Raw genomic sequence first — 22,443 nt, 5'->3', positions numbered from 1 at the left:
GGCTACCTGACAGGCAGAACGCACCCACTGATTTCAGATCCGTAAAAAATAATTCTGATATATATACTTGGCTGCAGACAACGTTTTCATGAACTCGCATGCAAGGTACCAGCAGGAATTACCGTGACAGGTACTGCGAGACAAATTCTCCCTGAACCCGATCACATTGCCCCGCGCCTTTTCGGCGCCAGGGATCACGTGGCTCGCTCGGGCACCCGGCATCCCCACCTCAGCAAACCCAGAGGGCATGCGTGACGAACTGACGATGCGTCCCGTTTCGTTTCTGCTCCGACATGGGGTATTGGGGTGGCCGGCAGCGACAGGGCGTTCCAGCTCCAGACCAGCGTTTCTATTCTCCAACAGTAAACCCATCATGCCGTCCGGCATGCCTTCTCTTGCCTTAGAATCACGTCAAGCTTTAGGAGTCCCTTACCTTTCGCGGCCAATTCGATCGGCTAACAATGTCTGTTGCTTGGACCCGTGTGTGTTTGCAGAGAACAGGAAATCTTCACCATGCATCCATGTACTCTCTTGCAAGGCTTCTCTACATTTTTTTTCGCGAGTAGGCTTCTCTACAGTTAAGTATGTGAGATCTGAGGCTGCAGCTAAAGCAATGTGATCTCCATGCATTTGTGACGAAGATGTGTATATAATATTTTTTCCCCAGCATGCCCGGCGACAGATGCACGGGCCTTGCCACAATGGCCCAGCAGGATAAGCTCGTCTGGTCTCAAAGCTTAGCCATCGTGTGGCTCCAGCATCTGCTACGATGCATTGCACGCTTTCTTTTGTAGCTCCGAAAAGAGGAAGACAAGGAACAATTAAAGGTCCTACTCGAGGAGAAAAACCATTTTTGCAAGGTCTGCTCTTCATCGTCCGCGACAAGCATAAATTGGTATCAGTGTCTCCGTACGTGCGCGGTGGGTCTTGGCGCACGAGTTTTGTAGGGGCCTTGATGCTGCCAGCAGTGCTCTTTTGTCCTAATTAGTCAAGTACGTACAGATTATGATTACTACGCCACGCAGCATGTATACTCTCAGGATGGCAATCTGGCATTGTACGGGCACGGTGTTACTGCAACGTGGCCCCCACCATAAAACCATGCATCTCGTACTATTTCCATCGTGATTTGTAAAACATACAGCTGAGGGTTGAGGGTTCATCTTCACTATCAATATTCAATAACACCTAGTCTTAACAAAAAAAATTAAATAAATTTGACATCGATATGCCTAGCGTCTCTTCACCTCCCGATTGCCTGCGAGTAGGGACGACAACGCGCTCGGTTTTGCCATTCCAAATTCATGCCGCGAAAATTATTTAGATTTATTAAAAAATTCATACCATGACGGGTATAAAATTTTATCCAAATCTAAACCCATCGGGTTAACGGGTACCCACGGGTCACTCGAGGTCGTCCATGACCGAGAACATTTCTTTACGCATTTGTTGCACCTTGTCATAATTGAAACTTGTCAATGGTCAATACATGCATATTCTTCTCATTGTCAACTATGCTTCAATTTAAACAACTATAAGAGATAATACATTTATCTAAGCAACAAATCATAGTTTTCTTAAATATAGGATGAGCAATAAGTTTATAATTTATTGCATAAAAATACTAGAGGGAATAAAATTACATGTAACAAGTTTAGCACCTCAAGTGGCAATGGTATTAACAAATTTGTTACAAGTTCGCAGTAAAATGATGGTATTAAAATCAAGTATGTTATAAATTTATAATAAAATGATGGTATTAACATCAAATTTGTTACTAGTTCACACTAAAGTTTACACTAAAATGGTAGTATGCACTATGCTGCATCGGGTTTAAAAAAATTCATGGATTTACAGATTTGGGTACTATAGGAATAAACTCGTGCCCATAAATCCAACGGGTAAAATTTCTTACCCATTAATGAATTCACGTTCTAAAAAATGACCCAAACTTGTATCCAAAAACAAACTCATACCGGCAAAGCCTGAGACCACCACCAGGCACCAGGCCAGCCAGCACACACGACACGCACCAGCAGAGACACCTTTCCGCCCGGGCCCACGCCGTCAGCCACCGAGCAACGTGCACCGCCGTCCCCACCCCAAGAGAGCAGGCGCCACGTTTCTCTCCCCGCCTACCTAACGCGTCCCCTCCCATCTCTCTCCCCACGTTGCCCATCCGACGGCGCACGGACGCCCACGCGCGCACGAGCACGGCCTTTGCCCGTGCGAGAAGCAAAGAGAAACTCGCGCGAGACGGTGGCGCGGCACGCACGGCTCGCCGACCCGATATCTCGCGGGCGGTGGGGGCAGACACGCGGGCCGCCGATCCCGCATCCGACGGTCCGCGCGCCGTCGCCAGGTAGATCCCTGTGGCTGCGCGGCGCCTCAACGGCTATAACTGGGAGACGACGCGCATGTTACCCGCCATCTCTGTCCCCTTCCTCCTCTTCCTCCTCCACCCCACACCCTCACCCGCAGGTGGGCCCAGCTGCCGGCCTCCACCGTTAGGAGCGAGCCGGCCGGCGGCGGGCGGCATTGCGGTCGTCTGGTCGGGGCGCGTCATGGCGGGGTACGGGGATCGGCGGTCGCCGCCGTTTGAGGGCATCGCCGCCGACGGGGGCGGCAGGGCGCAGTCGCCGGGCGCGGGGGCGGGGAGGCTCCCGCCGCCGCCGGGCGGGTTCGCGCGCGGGCTCATGAAGCAGCCGTCGCGGCTGGCGTCCGGGGTGCGGCAGTTCGCGTCGCGGGTGTCGATGAAGGTGCCCGAGGGGGTGGCCGGGATGCGGCCGGGCCGGATGACGCGGATGCAGTCCAGCGCCCAGGTGGGGCTCCGCAGCCTCCGGTTCCTCGACAAGACCTCCGGCGGCAAGGAGGGGTGGAAGGCCGTCGAGCGCCGCTTCGACGAGATGACCAAGGGCAGCGGCCGACTCCAGAAGGAGAACTTCGGCAAGTGCATCGGTGAGTACCGTACTACCGATCGATCGAGTTGGCCGCTTTTTGTCGGTTGGGTTGGGCATGCGCTGGCTGAGTGGGTGGTCTGATCCAGAGTGGAAAAAAAAACTCCAAACGTTCAATCCCTGATAGAAACTACAAGCCAATGATATAACAGCGATGGATATGCATCGGAATCTTGTGTTTTACGAATTTGTTTTGTCTATTTACCGTTTTTGTGCTTGAAACAATTCTTTGATGATACCATGAACTGTATCTGTCTACCCCAAAGAGCTGGCAGAACAAGCCTACCTAACTGAGATCCATTTTCTCCCCAATAGTCTTCTTAAATTGACAAATTTTCTCCAAAATGGCCCTTGAACAGTAATCAACTTGAGCAAACGAGATCGTAGCACAGACACCACCATAATTCTACCCCATGCTTTGGTCATTGAGCATGTTGAAGTAGGTGATGCAATAGTACCAGTAAAATCGTTTCTGAGTATCAGTGTTCATCTCCACTGGTGCCCGTGACCGATGGATGATCCGTGGCTGACTGACTCTTCTCTTTCACAAGGCATGGGTGACTCCAAGGAGTTTGCCGGCGAGCTGTTCGTCGCGCTGGCGCGGCGGCGGAACCTGGAGCCAGAGGACGGCATCACCAAGGAGCAGCTCAAGGAGTTCTGGGAGGAGATGACCGATCAGAACTTCGACTCGCGGCTGCGCATTTTCTTTGACATGTAAAGGGCCACCGCCTCTCGTTCCCGTGACAATGAGGAATTTTCATATGCTGACGGAGCGAATCCCTGATACAGGTGCGACAAGAACGGCGATGGGATGCTCACGGAAGACGAAGTTAAAGAGGTGAACAAGAGGGATTTCAGTGAGCTGGATGATCAGACATTTGAAGATGAAATTTCAACGAAGTAATTTCGTTTTTTACATTTTTTTTCCTTCGGCAGGTTATTATACTCAGTGCGTCAGCGAACAAGCTGGCCAAGTTGAAGGGGCACGCGGCGACCTACGCGTCACTGATCATGGAGGAGCTCGACCCCGATGACCTTGGCTACATCGAGGTCGTGCCCGTACAGAAACATTGTTTGCTTTGCCACCAAGACGGATAAATGATCTGGTATGCTCATGGCGTCCTTCCGCAATGCAGATTTGGCAGCTGGAGACGCTGCTCCGTGGCATGGTGAGCGCGCAGGCGCCGGAGAAGCTGAAGCGAACAACGTCGAGCCTGGCGCGGACGATGATCCCATCACGGTACCGGAGCCCGCTGAAGCGGCACCTGTCCAAGACGGTGGACTTCATCCACGAGAACTGGAAGCGGATATGGCTCGTCACGCTGTGGCTGGTCGTCAACCTCGCCCTGTTCGTGTACAAGTTCGAGCAGTACAAGCGCCGCTCTGCGTTCCAGGTGATGGGCTACTGCGTCTGTGTAGCCAAGGGTGCTGCCGAGACCCTCAAGCTCAACATGGCGCTCATCCTGCTACCCGTCTGCCGGAACACATTGACGACGCTCAGGTCCACCGCGCTCAACCATGTCATACCCTTTGACGACAACATCAACTTCCACAAGATCATGGCGCTGTCGATTGCTATTGCCACGGCGATCCACACGCTCGCGCACGTCACCTGCGACTTCCCGAGGCTGATCAGCTGCCCGACGGATAAGTTCATGGCCACCTTGGGGTCGAACTTTCACTACAAGCAGCCAACGTACCCGGACCTGCTGCAGAGCATACCCGGGGTCACCGGCATCCTCATGATCATCATAATGTCCTTCTCCTTCACGCTGGCAACGCACTCCTTCAGGCGGAGCGTGGTGAAACTGCCGTCACCCCTGCACCACCTTGCCGGTTTCAATGCCTTCTGGTACGCCCACCACCTGCTGGTTCTCGCGTATATCCTGCTGGTGGTGCACTCCTACTTCATATTCCTCACCAGGGAGTGGTACAAGAAGACGGTAATCCTCACACACCTTCCTTCGACTCGTAACTCTTTTCTCCAGTGAATTCAATGTTGGGAGCAGTGAAATGACATTTCTTCTGAATTGATCATTCAGACATGGATGTACCTGATTGTTCCTGTCCTCTTCTATGCCTGTGAAAGAACTATCAGAAAAGTCCGTGAGAACAACTATCGCGTGAGCATTTTGAAGGTAAGCTACTGAATTAACATGATTTGGTTCATTCTGATTTCTGAATGAATTGGTTATTGAATCCTGTGATGTATATGCAGGCAGCAATTTATCCTGGAAATGTGCTCTCTATTCACATGAAGAAGCCACCTGGGTTCAAGTACAAGAGTGGGATGTACCTGTTTGTAAAATGCCCAGATGTCTCGCCTTTCGAATGGTATCATTTCATTAATTGTCACATACATGTCCAAGAAGTATTTATCTGAGGTTCTTGCTTACAGTTCTCTGTTTTTTCCTTGCAGGCACCCCTTCTCTATTACTTCTGCGCCAGGTGATGACTACTTGAGCGTACATATCCGTACGCTGGGTGACTGGACATCTGAACTTCGTAACCTTTTTGGAAAGGTCAGTTTGAGGAAACACAATTACAAGAGTAGAAAGACCATTATTTAAGAACTATAAAAGAATAACATGAACTATTGAAAATGAACAACTGAACTTGGTGTTCATACAGGCTTGCGAGGCACAAGTAACTTCCAAGAAGGCTACCCTAACAAGACTTGAAACTACAGTTGTGGCAGACGCCCAGATAGAGGACACCAGGTGCTTAGCTTCATATTTTTCAAATTCTAATTTCCATTGGTTTTGAGATGACATTGACATTTTTTTAACCTAACCTGCTCGGGATTTTTGTGTTTCCTTTAGGTTTCCGAGGGTCTATATAGATGGCCCTTATGGTGCACCAGCACAAAATTACAAAAAATATGATATTCTTTTGCTTATCGGTCTCGGAATTGGAGCAACTCCTTTCATCAGCATACTGAAGGATATGTTGAACAACTTAAAATCCAATGAAGTAATTTTCTCTTTTAATACAAGTTATTCCTTCTCATGCTAAAGTTCAAGGATAGATAATAACTGTATTGAGTCGATCGCCACAGGAGGTGGAGAGCATCCACGGCTCTGAGATAGGCAGCTTCAAGAACAATGGTCCAGGAAGAGCTTATTTCTACTGGGTTACTAGGGAGCAAGGATCATTCGAATGGTTCAAAGGAGTCATGAATGATGTTGCCGAAAGCGATCACAGCGTACTGTCTCACTCTCATTTCTCTGAAATGCAGCTTCCCGTACCATCCTTCTATCTGCAGAAACAGAAACTAAGAGAAAATCTGGCTACTGCAGAATGTTATAGAGATGCACAATTACCTAACCAGTGTCTATGAAGAAGGTGACGCAAGGTCAGCTCTGATTGCCATGGTGCAGTCACTTCAGCATGCAAAAAATGGCGTGGACATCGTTTCCGGCAGCAGGGTATTTTCGCCATCTTCTTGCTTTGTTCTATCAGCAAATGATTTTGCATATTGTTTTCTTTATCTGGTTCCTCTATTGCAGATTCGGACACATTTTGCAAGGCCAAACTGGAGAAAAGTATTCTCTGATTTGGCCAATGCCCACAAGAACTCTCGCATAGGTGAGCTACTTTAACGGTACATCTTGTGACAATATACTTCAACTTCTAAGTACAACAGCTAATGTATTTTTAAACCTTTCAGGTGTTTTCTACTGTGGATCTCCAACACTCACAAAACAACTCAAGGAACTTTCAAAAGAATTCAGCCAGACAACCACGACTAGGTTCCATTTCCACAAGGAAAACTTCTAAGACCATATATACCAGAAGAATTTCAAACAGATTGCAAACATTGTATAGGAAAGATTACAATAGCATTGGTATAGCAGATTTAGCTTTACAAGTTTTGTTGTACGCCGGGTTGTACAAAATATGGGTTGAAAGCTAGATGTAAGCATCATATATAGATTCTGAAATGCTCACAGATTTCTATATTCGAGAAGCGAAACTACTTGTTTCCTAGAATTTCTGGGTTCCTGATGGTGTGCCTTGAAAACGCAAATTTTCTCTTTTAAGTTTTTCCGCCCGAACTGTCATTGTATTGCGCTGAAGGGCGCTGTTCTGTCTCCTGGAAGATTCATGCGCATTGTCTTGCACTGGCACAAGAGCCAGAGAATCCGGAGTATTTTCTGCGCTCTGAGAATTTCCAGAAGCATTCCTGTTTTTCGGAGGCCTGCCTCTTTTTTTAGGTTGACTATTAGCAGATAAAGATCCATCTTTTCGAGGCCTACCCCTCTTTCTAGATTGATTACTAGCCTGCAAGCATGCTTGAGCATTTCCTCCTGCTGTAACAGTCACTAACTGACCACTCTTTGCATCATTACTTGATTGCTGGCCTTGGCCTTCTACTCCATCTATAACCATCTGATTGTTCATAACATCATTTCCATGGGATACTGTAATCATACTTGACGTTTTCTTCGTATTACCATCCATTGTAGCATAAACTTTCTTTGGTCTACCCACCTTAGGTCTGCTGTAGTCAGGAATTGATCCCTGAAGTTTGCATTTGTCAATAACAAGTGTTTTGAGTGGAACAGTTATGTCCAACGGCAGCAGGACCTCCTCAAGTTCACACCACTCAAGATCTTCCTGGTCTCCATCATCGTAGATGATATTGTACCAGTTACTTTCGCTGTCATACTTGACTACTTTCCCGACATAATATGTGTCTCCGAAAAGCTTCCTCACTTTCCTCCCTTCTAGCCATTCACCAAAACGAGGATCAACTTGAGATTTTGTATCATTTTTTACCTCAGGTTGAGAACCAGCAGTGTGATCAGGGGGCAAGTCTGGAACACCATTGATAATGATAGCAGGCTCTCTAGCAACTTTGATGACAGATTCAGCTTGTGACTCTTTGAAATCAGGCCCTTCCATGGTCTTCTATAAATAAAATATGAAAAAAAAAGTCAGAAAACAAGTTGATATATTGTGGCATTAAGCAAGAGTTCAATCAAGAGGTCACAGGGCAAGCAGCAATGAACCAAGGAGCTCACAGCTCACAGCTATTTATGCAGGATTAGCTGACTCGGGGATGTGGACACATAAAAGTATGCAAACACCCAACTAGTACTGTACTTCACACAGAGGACATATTATACCAACTGAGGGTTTCAACATGGCACTGGACACCTGTGACCCTCAAAACTAACAATAGTACCTTTTTTCTGTCAAGCCAACCATATAAGCATCATAGTAGGGATTGCAATCAGTAGGTCATGCTTGATGCTTGAACTGGTGATTTGCCAGTTGGGACTTCTGGTTTAGGAATCAACTTCGAATGGATCAAATGCCAATTTGAAAGATAACAATGATAATTACATCAGCTTTAATTTTGCTATTACAGTTTAAAAACGAAATTAAATTGAGATTATTCTTTACTCATTAGGCATCCGGCATTACAGACAAAAAGGTTACCAGGAGTGACATCACTATGGTTTTGTTTGGGGGAAGGGTGAAAGGGTGAAAACTAATGGGCACAGACTAACTGTTAGTACCTCTACCAACTTCTAAACCTACCCCTGCTACTCAGATAATCATTAGAATTCAGCTTTCTAAGTCTGCGCAAGACATGACTATCTTATATTTCAAATTGGATCAGACACAAACTAGGTTAGAAATTTCAGTGAAACTACTGAATGATCCCCACATTGAACGCACAGGTAGATGCTGGGTTGAATCTGCATCTCTCTGCATTTTCCAATGAAACAAAAAAAAATCATGGAAAGAATACAAAACAATGGACTAAATTGGACACAATATCTCCATTTCTTCACTGAATTTTGTCAATTATACACCTAAATATGACATGAATCTCAAGATGAAAATATTATTTATTAAGCTGCTAAAGGACAAGTACTACCAATAGGGCTCAGGAGTTGGAATACCGAAAAATGATACAAGTCCAACGGTTTCCCATGGTCCGAAGACAAGTACCACTGCAACCACCACCATTTGTCAATGGTGATACTCCAAAAGAAAAATAAGTTCAGAGGAAACTGGTTTAACAAATTGTTTCACTAGTAAGAGAACAGGTAGATGACAGGTTAGAGTTACAGGTCTTTTAATCGAAAAGAGTTTGAGCTTAGAGTGGCCACTGTGAATAGAACACTTCATCAGGGACTAAGTTCAGTTCAGATCTTCAGTTTAAAACAACTGTCCATTCAATTTCATATTGGAAACAGGGCGCCCTGCATTCTATGTTACACACCAGGGGCTGACCCAGCATAGGACATGGGTGTACACATGCAGTCATGTACACCCGATAATTCTTGCAAACGAAATCGAAGTTAGTAGGTAATATGCTGTAACTGGATTCAGATCCGAATACAAAGGTTTTGTTAGGGTTGGGGTGCTCCATCTCGCACAGCAGAAGGAAAGAGAAGTGGCGGGCATACCTGGAGGATGCGCTTGTCGCCGGCAAAGGGCTGGGCGAAGACAGGACAAATGGCGCCGCCGCTCGCCCAGTCGTCGCCGCCAGGGAAGGAAGAGCAAGGGAGGAGAGAGTACGAGAGAAGAGAAAGGATTAAGAAACAGAGGGAGGAGAAGAACCTGAGGCCCTGAGCGGGAGGGCTGTCAATGAGCCGAGCTCGAGCGAGCCTGCCGAACAGTGCGTTCTGAGGTGTGAAGTGGGGAGGATGCCGACCCGAGGTGGATCTGAGTCCGAGATGTTTAACTCTTGTGCAGATCATGATGCAAAAGATTTCTAATAGAAGTACTAATAATAGATAAGGAAACGTGCGTACAAGAATAATTTCAGTAGAAATTTTACAGATATTAAATATTATGCTACATCAACAAATTTGTTGATATGACAGAGTCATTACAAGGAGAGAATTTTACAGAATATGAGAGAAATTTCATCATATAATATTTATATGATTCGGTTACCAAGTTTATAAATTTTTAAATAGTGCAATGAAATTATACACTCAGATTGGTCTAAAAGATATTTTTAATTCGGTAAATAAATGAAAAGAGAAGCATATCTGTATATTTAGCTTTATTCCTTCTATTTTCTTTTGATAGTCCGATTTTCAAATTAAATTATTCTGTTTTGATAGATCCATTTGAGTTGACATCTTGAGAACGTGGATGGCCGTTCGATTTCCGTGTAGAGTAATTTTTCTTGATAAAAGACTGATGTATATATATGATAACATCGAAAATGAGGAGTCGTGATTAATAAGATGATAAACAAGATTTTTCTTCTTGATTATTGTACCAAGATACAGTAGAACTATAAAAAATAGATTGAGTATTATTTTGTACCTATTATAGCTTGTGCAATACAGTAGCTCACTAGCTAATGCATATCCGTGCGGATTTTACCCATCGCCATCTTTAGGGTGAACCGTGAATGCTCAGCAGGTCAGCAGGTGTAAATCAGTAGGTCATCAAACCACAATATTAGGATGAGCAGGCATGTTTGCTAGAATTATAACAAATTATTCCAGCTAAAAAATCTTATTCTACCTAAGTATTAGAAAACATACCCTGCAACACTTCAAATCATATAGTGGAGCAAAATATCATATTAATAGATATTTTATTTGCTACCTATGTAGCAACTAACATAAGCTATAAACAAAGTGTGGTCACGTTTATTTGATCTTGAGAAGCTATTGCCTAAAGAGTAATCAATGTATGTTTAAGTAATGATTTTTAGCTTATAAAATAATACCTGTTTCAAACTAGTCATAATGATTTTTACTTAAAATATGGATAAGTAAAAAAAATATTTCTAGAGACCATGTACACCCAATTTTTAAAGTCTAGATTCGCCACTGTTACGTACACATGAACGCCTTACGCCCAGACATTGCTCCCAAATCGCCTGCATTCTATGGTACATACATACGAAATTATGAATGCCTTACACCCGGACATTGTTCCCAAATCGTCGGGATTTTGTACTGCCGTTCGTGCCCCCAAACTAATAGAAAAAGTGAAAGATGGATTGGCTTATCGATCGCATCAACGGGAATCCACAAATAGTAGCTCACAGCAAACAAAAATTCACTCTTATTGATCCATCCAAGCAAGCTAGGGTTTTCTTACCGGCAAACGAAGAAATCAACCAAAGTCCAGCTCGGGTAGATCTCGACCCCACGTGGGTGCTGCAAACGGTAGGAGCCAAGGAGAAGGATGCCAGCAGGGGAAACAGTTGTGGTGATTGAAGGAGGTCCCTGAGGCAATCTATCCTCACTAGTCACTCCCCTTCTCCCTCCCCCTGAGGCCCCTGACCCTCTCTCTTGACGGCACCGAGCGAACACAGACACTCGTGGGTAAAGGGGAAGACGAAACAGGCAGCAGGTGTCAAGGCCTAAAGCGGAGCATTGTGGTGGGCTTGGCAACTGGGAAAGCACATGAAATAAACACTCGGCAACTGGGAAAGCCCATGTTCGAGGGAAAGAGAGAGAAGAACTAAGAACCTGAAAGGCCCAGCCTAAAATCTTGTTCAAGCTTTGCCGATGAAGAAGAGAAGAGCCCCAGCCCCTAAACATTATATTGGACTTGGTGCGGGCAACACTTTTTTTGAAAGACCGTGCAGGCAACATCTTCGAACTCAACTCTGATTGCCGCCGTGAAGGCCGTAAAAACACACAGGAGACGAAGCCTAAGCCAGCGACGTCGTTACCCGACCGGTGAGAAGTTCTAGAGCTGCAACCTACAGGTACGCGTGCATGGTGGTGATCGATCGACCACCCTGCTGGACTCGCATCAACCGCTCGCTAGTTTTTCTCATCCATCTACAGGCTCGTTAATTAACTTTAATTAGCAAGGAGCCAGGGAGAGAAAGCTGGATCTACTATTTAATCTGATCAATGCGTGCATCCATGCATGGTGATTGACTGATTGTGTTTATTTGCCAAGCTACAAGAGTGGATATAGGTGTCTCGCTCATGGTCCTGATTTCCTTGTTATTGAATGGCAGTTAGCTTGCATATTTTTAAATTTGCGCGCGTGATGCATGTAGAAAATCATTGTTTGCTTCCACACTAGCTTACTCTTTTGAATTCGCTTGTGCATGCTCACTTGGTCGCTTGTATGCAAGAGGAATGTCTATATTGTATAAGCTTCGTTATCATGCACTTGCTTCTTATTATATAGTATACTCCCATCCCCATAAAATTTAAGAAAAGTTCGACAAGGTTTATACATAAGAGTATAAACATTACATCAAAAAAACACTAAACTGTGAGAATATGTTTTCATAATTGATCTAATTGCGGCCATTCAATATCTTATTATTGTTCTTTTCCATAAATTTTAACAAATTTAGAATGGTTTGACTTTGGATAAATTTAACGTCTCTACATTTTAGGATAGAGGGAGTAAGCAGCTAGAGTAGGCATTTCAAATAACTTTTATGGTTTGCAATGGCCTGATCTATGGCCAATTCTGTTATGCAAGGTCTCGAGGGAAACATCGGCATGGGAAAAATGGCAAGAGGATTCCAGATTTGGAGGAAAAGGTTCAAACTTGGCCGCCGTGATAAGTTTGCCATAGACCACATGCAAGACATCTTGACATGATCAAGCCATCCCCACTGGCTTATGCGTTGGTCCTCCGTACGGATGCAGATCATCAAGGCGGAATACTACACCATTGACGGGATACGTGAGTGGGATGTCTACAAGCAACACCTACCCAGCATCACTCTTCTCTGCCATGAACACTGCACTCTGTAGATACAAAGGCGTGTCGTATCGAACACGGCTTGTACTACTTCAGACCTATGGCGGACTCGGTCTCATTCTGCATTTGTAGTCCTTTGAATGCTCCCCCTGGTCCTTCTCGAAGAAAAGCCCTCGAGAAGCGAAGGCTTCTGCTTGAGAAGAGGAAGGCCAATGCGGCTAATGTTGTGCTCAACAGGGCAACATATGTAGGTTGTGCGGTACTGATGACAACGAAGTCGATGATCCTGATGAGACTTTGCACAATGTGGTACTTTGCGTACCTCGTGTTTGTGTTGGTCTTATGTTGTCGGGTATTCTTGTGATGCCAATAAATGTTATGAGCAACAAAATGATGTGTTAACTTTTAACCGAGCATTTTGTTAACTTTTAACGGAGCATTGGATATTGATATTAAGGAAATTTATGTATGTATGGAGTAGAACAAGCCATTGTAATCAATTAGGGCCCTTTTGGATCTATGAAAATAGTCTGAATTGGAATCACTTTCTTGGGGAGGTAATATGGATATTTTTCCCTTGTTACAATGGTTGGAAGGTGGTACATTCCGGTACTATTTTGTTGATTATTGCTAGCCATTGATCTGATATGTGAATTAGAAAGATTCAATTTTCGAAGGGAATGTATTTTTGTAATATGAACAAATTAGAAAAAATCAATTATATACCGACTCCACCTATTGTGGTACTGATCCCACATATTTAGTACTTTTTTCTAGGTACTATCTTGGTGCCTCTTATATCTCAATCGTTGATTTTACCACGATGAACGATCCCTATTTGTTCCAGTCATAGTAAAATTTCTCTCATACCATATTCGAAGGCATTTGAAAGCTGGCTTGTGGAAGGCATTTGGAAGCTGGCTCGTGGTTTAAATGGATAAAGTTGTGGGTCTACAACCAGTCTAGTAAGGTTACCATGGTTTGAGTTATCAACTCGACAATAACGTCCATTAACTTTAGGAGTACACACATGCAAGTGCGTCTAGTGGGAAAGCACGAGCCTATTACATGAGACCTTGTGCGTCTCAAATTAATTTAATACCTCCATCCCAAAATATAATAACTTTTAGGCTTGATCAAATTCAACCATTTCCATCTTTGATCAATAATATCTTTAAAATTAATTACTTTTAAATAAAAAATGTTACATATTATGATAGCTGGTCCCATTATGAATAAATTAATGTTATTTTTATATTGTCAATCTTCATGATATTTTTACCATCTATAGTCAAAGTTTTAAAAGGTTTGACTTGGAAAAAAATCTAAAAATAGCTATATTCTAGAACAGAGGGATTATATCATACGTAGGAAATGTGTAGTTATGTATGAATGTGGTGTGTGATAAGTGTGGCCGTGAGGGTCTTCAATGTGCTCTATCAGTCTCTCTAAAAGACGTCTCAAAAAAAAATTTAGCACTAGATTGTATTGCACTTCAAAGCTTTGGTACTCTACCTGTGGTCCTGTGTTGGTACAAATATATGGTATTTTTTAATGCGTTACAACCACTATTCTTTGGTAACAATATCGAAAGGTTTATTGCATACAATTATTGCGATAAACCTTTTCACATGAAAGCATATATAGTAGCAACCGCAAACATTACTTGAAAATCACAACAAAATTCTTACTATTTCCACCTCTAAAATTGCTGTCAGGCATCCATTGTTCAAGGATGCTTAAGCTATTAGCTTGCAACTACTTACATCTCGTAAAGTACGGTAAGCGGCAAGGAACCACTGACTTAGTTTAAGCATCTTTGAACAATTTGCAGCATTTGGGGATTATTATAAGGACACTCTATAACATTTTTGAAGAGGATATTACGTAGCAGTTGGTCACGCAGCATCAGTAAATAATGTTCCGACATTGCTCTGATCCCATCCTTTTTACAATGACCTTCCCTCTTTCCATGGAATTCTGTAAAACTTTTTGACCTTATGCTTGTGTTCCGTGTCTTTAATCTCGATTCCGTCATTAGACTAATGTTACTTTCCCATTCAGGATCCCTTTGAGTGCGCAAAAAGATCACATCTTTTTGGTTTTGTTCTAACTCCCAAGTAAGAGGTTGCTAATTGGGTGAAGGGTTGTGGTGGGCTATTCCCCTATGTTTCTTACTAGGGTCAACAATAGCATCCAAGTGTGCACTTTCTGATGTTCATACCATGTGTTTCGCTTATGATTGATTTATCCACAAAAGCAAGGCCATCATTTGATTCTTGGGCCTTCACTTCTTGCATAAGTAATTTGTATAATATATATAGAGAGAGAGGGAATGCAACACCTCACATGATTCCCTTTTGCTTCTTCCTCCACTTGAGAAAGTGGTAGGATTGGTGCTCCTAATTCTAAATGTTTTATTGGTTAATTGTAAATTATTTTTTTGAATGCTACTCACCACTATAAAATTAGTACGCATTGCACTAACACAATTGCATGTCACATTCTGTCCCCAGTTCTCATCATCATGGAGCTATATACAGCTACTAGTCTACCTGAAAGATTAGCGCGTTATTAGGCAACATCAACTGTCGCGCGGCGTTGCCTGAAAAAGGCTCAGGTTAGCAGCTGCAGAAGGCGGCGTTTTACCTATATTCTTCAGTAGTAGATCAGTATATAGCATTTTCAGCAGCAGCATTTGCATGTCCATGAACTTTAGCATCAAAACAAGAATTCATGAACAAAGGCAGTACTGATTACAACGAAATCATAGCTGGTTAACAAAGATTATCTGCGCAAAGTACTCCGGTTACCGGCCGACAAAGAATCGGCAGCCACACTCCCCGCCTCTAGGGAGACGGAGGAAAGGAAGAGAGAGCTGAGATAGCCTCGGCCAAAGCTAGAAATTCCAAAGAGACAGCAGCGAGAAAGATGCAGTCCGCTGCTTGCTCTAAAATACTGACCAGAGTGGCCGAGTGGGGGGAATTAGTGCGCCCTTAATTATAGGGCTCTCTTCGTCCTAGCTAACGCTAATCCCTTTTCCCAATTCCTACCCTACGAAATGGAGCACTTGAAAAACATCTCCCCTTGGAAACTTACTCGTCGGCCAAAAGAAACTGCGTTTGAAGTGGCCTTCATGTGATTCAGAGTTTCAGAATGTCTCGTGCTAGAAAAAAGACCAGTAGGTTAATTATTATAGCAGTGGGGAGACAGTCGATCGACAGAGACCTCCTGCAAGTGCAAACTAAAGACGCATTAGTCACTGTCATGATGTAATTACCCAAGCAACTGATCACATGAACCCCAATGTCACACTTGCAAAAGTATGTTAAGCAATGACATGTGGTAGTTAAAGTTTGAATTGAGTTCCTGCAGGTTAATGCTATATCCCGTCATCACATGCGGTATATATGCGGATGCAGGTGAGTTTGCCTTGGACTTGTTTTACCTTTTTGACTGGCAGTAATTAACAAACAAATCGCCTGTCAAACTAACCTCTTACCTTTTACAGTCAGAAATTGACGGTTTTGTCATCATTGGAATGCAACAACTGGGAGAGGCAGGCAGCTAGCCTTCTGCTAGTTAAGAGCAGCAGCCGTTAACATAATCGGCCTCTTTAATCTGTCCGCTGCATCTTGCATAGTTGGATTAGCACCTCTCCCCTGGAAAGCGTGGAGAGGCTTCTCCATTGCTCTTCTGAATTCTAATCATGGAGACGCAGAAACAAACATAAACACTTGCTCCTTGGGGTTCTTATTCTCTCTTGACTCATCTTTACGGTATCCTGTCCTCGATCACTGTCCTGGATGGATGATCTTGATCGTGCCCGTTGCGATCGCCTAAAAGTTTATTTCCCCCCAATTCTTCTAACTCTAGCTTGGATAGTTGGATGGATGATTCCCAAGATCACGCCTGCGAAAATATACTCGAGATATCAGCAGGGATTGGAACTGAATTCTTTCTCTCCCGATGGGTTTGGGTGCCCGCCATTGTGGCCTTGTCCTCCCTGCCCGGATGTCCCTTTACATTTCCTTGTCGTGCTACATCTGGAGGCGCCATTGATCAAGGCTGCTTTATTCCCTGACGATAAATTTTTGCGATGCCTTTGGGTGGTCAAAAGTATTACTACTAGTAGAGATTAGTTGCATCTCTCATGCTCCCGCGGGGAATCGAATTTTGCCCTGCGGAGTAATATGGTTGTGATGCATAACTTTCAGCTTATCTTGACTGAAAAATGTGATGTACAATTTCCTTCTCGATCTTTTTCCACATATGATTCCCATTGCCTTCTAGGGACATAAGAAAGGACTAAAACGCAAGAATCAGGGGGTGTCATCCTCAAGCAAGCACAGGGCGTATTTCCGTACTGCCGACTGACTATCTATCTGTATTTCAACTGGCACGGCACATCGGATTGGATCGCTGGGAAGGTGAGTTCGCGAGTTTTTTTCAGATGGCAAGCACATCGTTGATAACCCAAATTATTGGCCCCACCCAACACATATTCAGAGTCGCCGATCGACACGACCCTTACCGAACAGCCCTCCCATCCCATCCCATCTCGCGGCGACTCCCGCTGAAGCCGAGCTGCCGATCACGTGTTCGCCGGCAGGCCAATGGGATCGGTCGAACATCCTCGAGACGGCCATTGATGAAGTGATCGATCGAACCCGACCCTCCGGAAAGCCGGACGAGATGGTTGCGCGTCACGGACGCCTCGCCCGGCGCTCGCGCTCACGCCGCCGCAACAGCGATCTCCACCCCCGCCCTCCCCCTTTGACCATCCGCCTCCGTCGACGCCACCTGCCATGCCATCGATCTCCCGCAACAGCGGGAGAAGTCGCAGCCCACACGGGTTTGGTTTTTGGGAGGGAGGTAGGCCGGCGAGCAATCACGCTGCCATGAGGACATGACTTGTCACGTCGTGTCACTGACGGTTCAGATGATGTGCTCCATAAACCACAGAGTGCTCGAAGTCTTAAACAAGTGTGGTGCAGATTGGGTGCGTGCGTGCGAGAAAGACAAGCAAGAACGAGCTGGTCACGGAAGCTACCTGCCTGCTTAGATCTTTGCACCTGCAGGGTGCAGGGAGCACTGAGAAGTAAGAACGAATTCAGGCTAAACCGAGCTGCTTTGTGGAAGCAACTCGAAAATCACGGAGCACGATCGAGCTGCTGTCAGTCTCACATGAGACGGGAAGTCTGTTTTGAACTTTTTTTTTTGGTTGCTTCATGATGTTTCCGGCTAAAAGTTACAAGGCAAATCAATCATGATTCATGCATACACTAGGGAAGGTCAACGACGCCACCCCGGCCGGCCCGACCTCTCACCCGCACCGCACTGCCGCTGCGCCCCTGATCGAGCCTCAGTGCTCGCGCGCGCGCCGGACCCCACCGGCCACCAGCGCCGCGCTCGTCCCGTCGCCCTGCCTGGCTGCCTGGCTAGTAGTGACAGGTGACCCTGGCCTGCTAGGTGCAGGCGCGCGGCCGGCCTAGGACGCCAGCTGGTGCACCGACAGCATGTCGCCGAGGGTCGCCCAGAGCTCGTCCTCCTCGTCGAAGCCGACCTGCCGCTGCAGCCGCTGCGCATCGTCGGCCGCGGCGGCGGCGGCGGCACCAGGCGCCCGCCACCACCACTCGCCATTGTCGCCGGCGCCGCTGAATGCCGAGACGGCGCCGTTGCTGCCGACGCCGTCCAGCAGCCTGTAGTGACTGCTGTCGTAGCAGCCGGCGCCGGCGCCGGCGCCGCCGCTGTAGGTGTTGTTGCCGTTGCTGAGTTCGTTGTGGCCGCAGCAGTACTCGTAGCTGATGTCCGACGCCTCGCGCTCGTCGGCCTCCGCCTCGGGCTCGCCGTTCCTCGCGAACCGGCCCTTCACCCGCGGCCGGCTGTCGGCCAGCGTCTTCCTGCACGCGTACTGATCAAGAAACCAGCGAGTGACCGGACGTTAGCTAACAGAAACGAGAAAAAAGAGTGCGAGAGAGCAAAGCATTTGCAGAGGAGATGCGATCGATTCTTACAGTGATCTTCTTGTTGAAGTTCCTCTGATGCCGTTTCACGCGGTAGCGCTCGATCCGCTCTTTCCTTTCCTCGGCGCTGTACCGCCCGACCTTCTGCGAGAACGGCCCGCCTCCCTCTTGGCCGCAGCCGTCGCCCGACGGCACCGGCCGTGGCGGCGACGACCCGTTCATCCCCTGTTTCATTGTCAGCGCAGCAGAGTTCATTTTCCGATTCCCATGCATGCAGCTCTGAATTGTTGCGTGCCATGGTTGTTTATATGCATGAGGCAGTACCTGGAGGTCGCCGGTGCTGAAGACGCGGCGGACGGGGCACGACGAGGTGAACTCGAAGAGGTCGCCGGAGGAAGAGGACGGGGAGGACGAGAGCGGCGGTAGCGGCAGCTGGTGCGGGGACGGGGAGGACGGCGACAAGAAGCCATTGCTGCCGCCGCCGAAGGACACGTCGGCGAGCTGGATGTGCATCGGGAGCGAGTGGGAGCTGATGCTCCTCTGGATGCTGTTGTAGTAGGACGAAGCAGGCAGCGACGAGGAGTAGCAGGACGACGGCGGCGACGAGAACGCGCCAACATTGCCGTCGAGGTACCCCGCCGCGGCGCCGCGGGGGATCTGGGCCGGGACGGTGACGGACAGCGCGGCGGGGAAGCTCGCCGCCGCGTGGTGGTGCATGAGGGCGTCGCTGTAGGAGGGCGCCGACGAGGAGGAGGCGGCGGCGGAGGAGTGACGGTACATGGCTTCGCTTTTGGACGTGAGAAAAAAAGGCTTGGGACTTTGCGCGGACTGTGGTTTGGGGGAGCTCTGACCTCTGAGAGGAGGGGGGGCGCTATAAGAAGTGGGAGGCTTGCCGTGTGCCCTGCTGGTAGTGCAGGGCGCTGTGCGCTGAAAGGTGGCGGCGGGGTCACCTCTAAATCTAAAAATCTTATCAGATTCTGTGGCAGCAGTATGATTGTACTGCTCCTGGGGATGTGTCTGAGCAGTCAGATCGATCTTCAACAGTAGTACATTGTATTGTACCATTTCAAGGTAGGAACTATGAAACATGATGGGTGTGCACCTACTAGCCAAACCAAACTTTGGCATGGCCAAATTTTGGTCAAAATGTAGGCGGCCGTGACTAACTTTGTCTACTAAAATAACTAGGGTGCTCAAAGAGAGTGGCAACCAAGCTAAATTTGGTTCAAATTTTGACACACAACCTAGTGGCTAAAAATTGATCAAATGTGCTAAAGTTTAGCTTGGCTAGCTAGCTTGGGCATACATACCTGGTCACAATTCACAAACCAAACACAACCCGTAGATGCATCCACTCTCTTGCGTATTCGATAAAAAAAACCCATAGATGCACGCAATATATATATATATATAGGGTGTAACTATGTGTGAGGCATCATCGAGTGATTTGAACCATCCGATCTCTTGTCATGAAACATTGCGCATATAGTAAAGCAGCCGAAAGATGCAGTACAACATATATCCATTTGTAGTAAGCCATGGCGAAGATGCCGAGCCGTCCACGTAGAATCCAAGGGCTAAGAACGAGGGGGCCGGGGATGGTTGGGCATTATATATATCACAACATTGTTCCAAAAGTGCGGCGAGCGACAGTTTTACCGGTGGTCAGACTTTGTAACTTTATTCTCATGTTTACTAAGAACTTCACATATCCATTGCATTTCGACCATTGTAAGCTTGTCTAGTAGAGTCTACTACACTGAAGAGCATCAAACGCACTCTTGTACTGCTGCATCATGAGGCATAGGGCAGCAGTTCCTAGACAAGTTGTTTTGTCCTTCTATATATGAATTGAAGGTGCTATTGGAAGCCGGATGCTTTGCCTTCAAAACAAAAGAGACATATTCTAGCCCTTTGATAAAAAAGAAGGTCATTCTCACATTAACAATTAGAATCACAGCTAGCGAATATGCTCCAACTAAGTATACGCCGATTAACAAAAGCAAGCAGCTTGATGCAGTGTCCCTTTCCATATAAAATGGGATCAATAGGGTACTGAGCCTCGGCTTACGGAAAGATATTTTTCATCTGCCGACCGTCGTCTGAAGTTAAGTTGACAGTAATTTTGTGTTTCCACTGCAGTTAATAATATGATTAAGATGGTCTTTGACAATAAGATTAGAGAACGCGACCTTAACAAGTCAACAACCTTCCGATGAGCTTACGGAGAAAAAGGAGGTCGTGTTGCCCAATCATATAGCGCCACTTGAGAAACTTTTGACAGCAGATGTCAAACAGAGAACTGTTATAGCCGTTGACTCGCACAGACCCTGTGTTGACTTCATTGTCGATATGCCAATCAGATACACTCACTGTGAATACAGGAGTGCGAACCCGAAATGCAGCATGCGACGAAAGGTGTAGAATGCTTACTGTAGTCGGACAAAGATATGCAGCTTGGACTCCATCCAACCTTCAATTTCGATTCGGCTAAGCTTAACACTGAAGCAGCTTGATCTTTGCCAGGCAGCCCTTATCATCATTCAGTACAGTAAGGTCCCGGTGGTACTGCAGAACAAAGGTTCATGTAGCCCCATAAGACATAGTGCCAGTGTTAGACGAACAAGAGATGCTTTCCTGAATTATTCCAGTACAGTTTGATATGAAAGATATGCGTCGTTGTCAAAGATCTTGTAGGTCTCAATGTTACACAGTTTGCATTGGACCAGCAAAAAAGGAGATACCTCACCACTTATCTCTTGAAGTAGAAGAAACACTGAGCATGCCTGTTAAGACAGAGAGGAAATAACTAGATTGTTTCCTCACGATGAGGCAAAACGTGCATGGGGCAGCAGTACGTATAGTGGGCTACCTTATACATTTTTTTTCCCATTCTCATAGTAAGCTCTCACTCTATGTGGCTGCTCGCGTAGAATACTTTTTTACTGGTTTAGATTAACTGCTGCATTTCCACCTGATTCAATGCTAATTATCTCTCTATAACATGCCCTCTCGTAAGCTCCAAGTTTTTCTACCGTTCATTGGATTTACTAATACATGAACTGTTACATGTTCAGATATGATTTAAAATGCATGCTCTAACCAAATACATCCTGCTATTAAAAAGGCTTAAGTTGGTAAGCACATTACTATCCATCAAGATTGGACATTTGAGATGCTTTCTCCAACAGCTCAACTTATTAGTTTGATAACTTTTATCCTTTTGGAATGGCATATTCAATTATTAATGCAAATGGAAATTCGCCAATGCAAATTCTGATGCAGAGTAGGCCTTACTTTGATATTTTCTTTCTTTCTTTCCCATTTTATTGGAAGGGTTACTGGAATATACATTTAAGGTGGCGAATGAGTACAATCGATGCACACACTTAAAACTTCTGGGTTATTTTATTAGTGAGACACTAGATGAACTATTATTTTCTGAAGATTACACAGAAGTCCGATGGCACTTAATCTTGTATCAAAAGTTTCTTCAAATGCATCACAAATGAATTGAACTTACCTTTCTTAAAAAAAAGAACTTACCAAACTCATCTGAGCCATGTTAATATTCCTTAAATGATAGAATCAGTCATCTCTTTGTTCCTTAATGGAACAGAAAAGCCTGCAAAATTGTTAAATAAGAAATAAAGTAATACAAGAAACACATAGTAGTGCTGTTATGTGGGGCCGCACATATGGGCGATATTTTTTTGGATTAAGGAAAAAGAGTTCCAGCCTCAGCTTTCAAAAGGATGAAAGCCTACAGCCACGAAGAGCGTATGAAGCGCAGAGATTGGCCGGCTGCCAAGTTATCTAGTTGTTTTGATTTGCTTCAAGATTAGTTG

General features: G+C 45.6%; 3 protein-coding genes across 4 annotated transcripts; 1 reads left to right on the top strand and 2 right to left on the bottom strand.

Moving 5' to 3' along the window:
• The first annotated feature begins 2,424 nt into the window (after nucleotides 1–2,424).
• LOC112893414 (putative respiratory burst oxidase homolog protein H) lies at nucleotides 2,425–6,933 on the top strand. Its single transcript, XM_025960725.1, has 14 exons — nucleotides 2,425–2,958; nucleotides 3,509–3,671; nucleotides 3,747–3,795; nucleotides 3,894–4,007; nucleotides 4,094–4,900; nucleotides 5,000–5,095; nucleotides 5,176–5,291; nucleotides 5,377–5,479; nucleotides 5,589–5,677; nucleotides 5,780–5,930; nucleotides 6,016–6,162; nucleotides 6,257–6,385; nucleotides 6,467–6,545; nucleotides 6,628–6,933. Exons 1-14 carry the CDS (start codon nucleotides 2,565–2,567, stop codon nucleotides 6,735–6,737), a joined length of 2,547 nt encoding a protein of 848 aa, XP_025816510.1. The 5' UTR covers nucleotides 2,425–2,564; the 3' UTR covers nucleotides 6,738–6,933.
• Nucleotides 6,747–9,693, bottom strand: LOC112893415. Of its 2 annotated transcripts, none has more exons than XM_025960726.1 (2): nucleotides 9,386–9,693; nucleotides 6,747–7,871 (listed from the first exon to the last, which is right to left on the bottom strand). In XM_025960726.1, exons 1-2 carry the CDS (start codon nucleotides 9,677–9,679, stop codon nucleotides 6,945–6,947), a joined length of 1,221 nt encoding a protein of 406 aa, XP_025816511.1. In that variant the 5' UTR covers nucleotides 9,680–9,693; the 3' UTR covers nucleotides 6,747–6,944. The 2 variants fall into 2 exon arrangements, with proteins under 2 accessions (XP_025816511.1, XP_025816512.1); XM_025960727.1 differs by having other exon boundaries at nucleotides 6,747–7,868.
• An 8,146-nt stretch (nucleotides 9,694–17,839) lies between these two features.
• On the bottom strand, nucleotides 17,840–19,429 carry LOC112894861. Its single transcript, XM_025962688.1, has 3 exons — nucleotides 18,920–19,429; nucleotides 18,647–18,820; nucleotides 17,840–18,543 (listed from the first exon to the last, which is right to left on the bottom strand). The coding sequence occupies exons 1-3, from the start codon at nucleotides 19,373–19,375 to the stop codon at nucleotides 18,121–18,123; spliced, it is 1,053 nt and encodes a 350-aa protein (XP_025818473.1). The 5' UTR covers nucleotides 19,376–19,429; the 3' UTR covers nucleotides 17,840–18,120.
• Nucleotides 19,430–22,443: the final 3,014 nt, after the last annotated feature.

This window comes from Panicum hallii, chromosome 5, assembly GCF_002211085.1.
Source record: "Panicum hallii strain FIL2 chromosome 5, PHallii_v3.1, whole genome shotgun sequence".
Classification (NCBI taxonomy): domain Eukaryota; kingdom Viridiplantae; phylum Streptophyta; class Magnoliopsida; order Poales; family Poaceae; genus Panicum; species Panicum hallii.
Note: the sequence above shows the minus strand (reverse complement) of the source record. Positions and strands in the feature narration are given on the sequence as shown.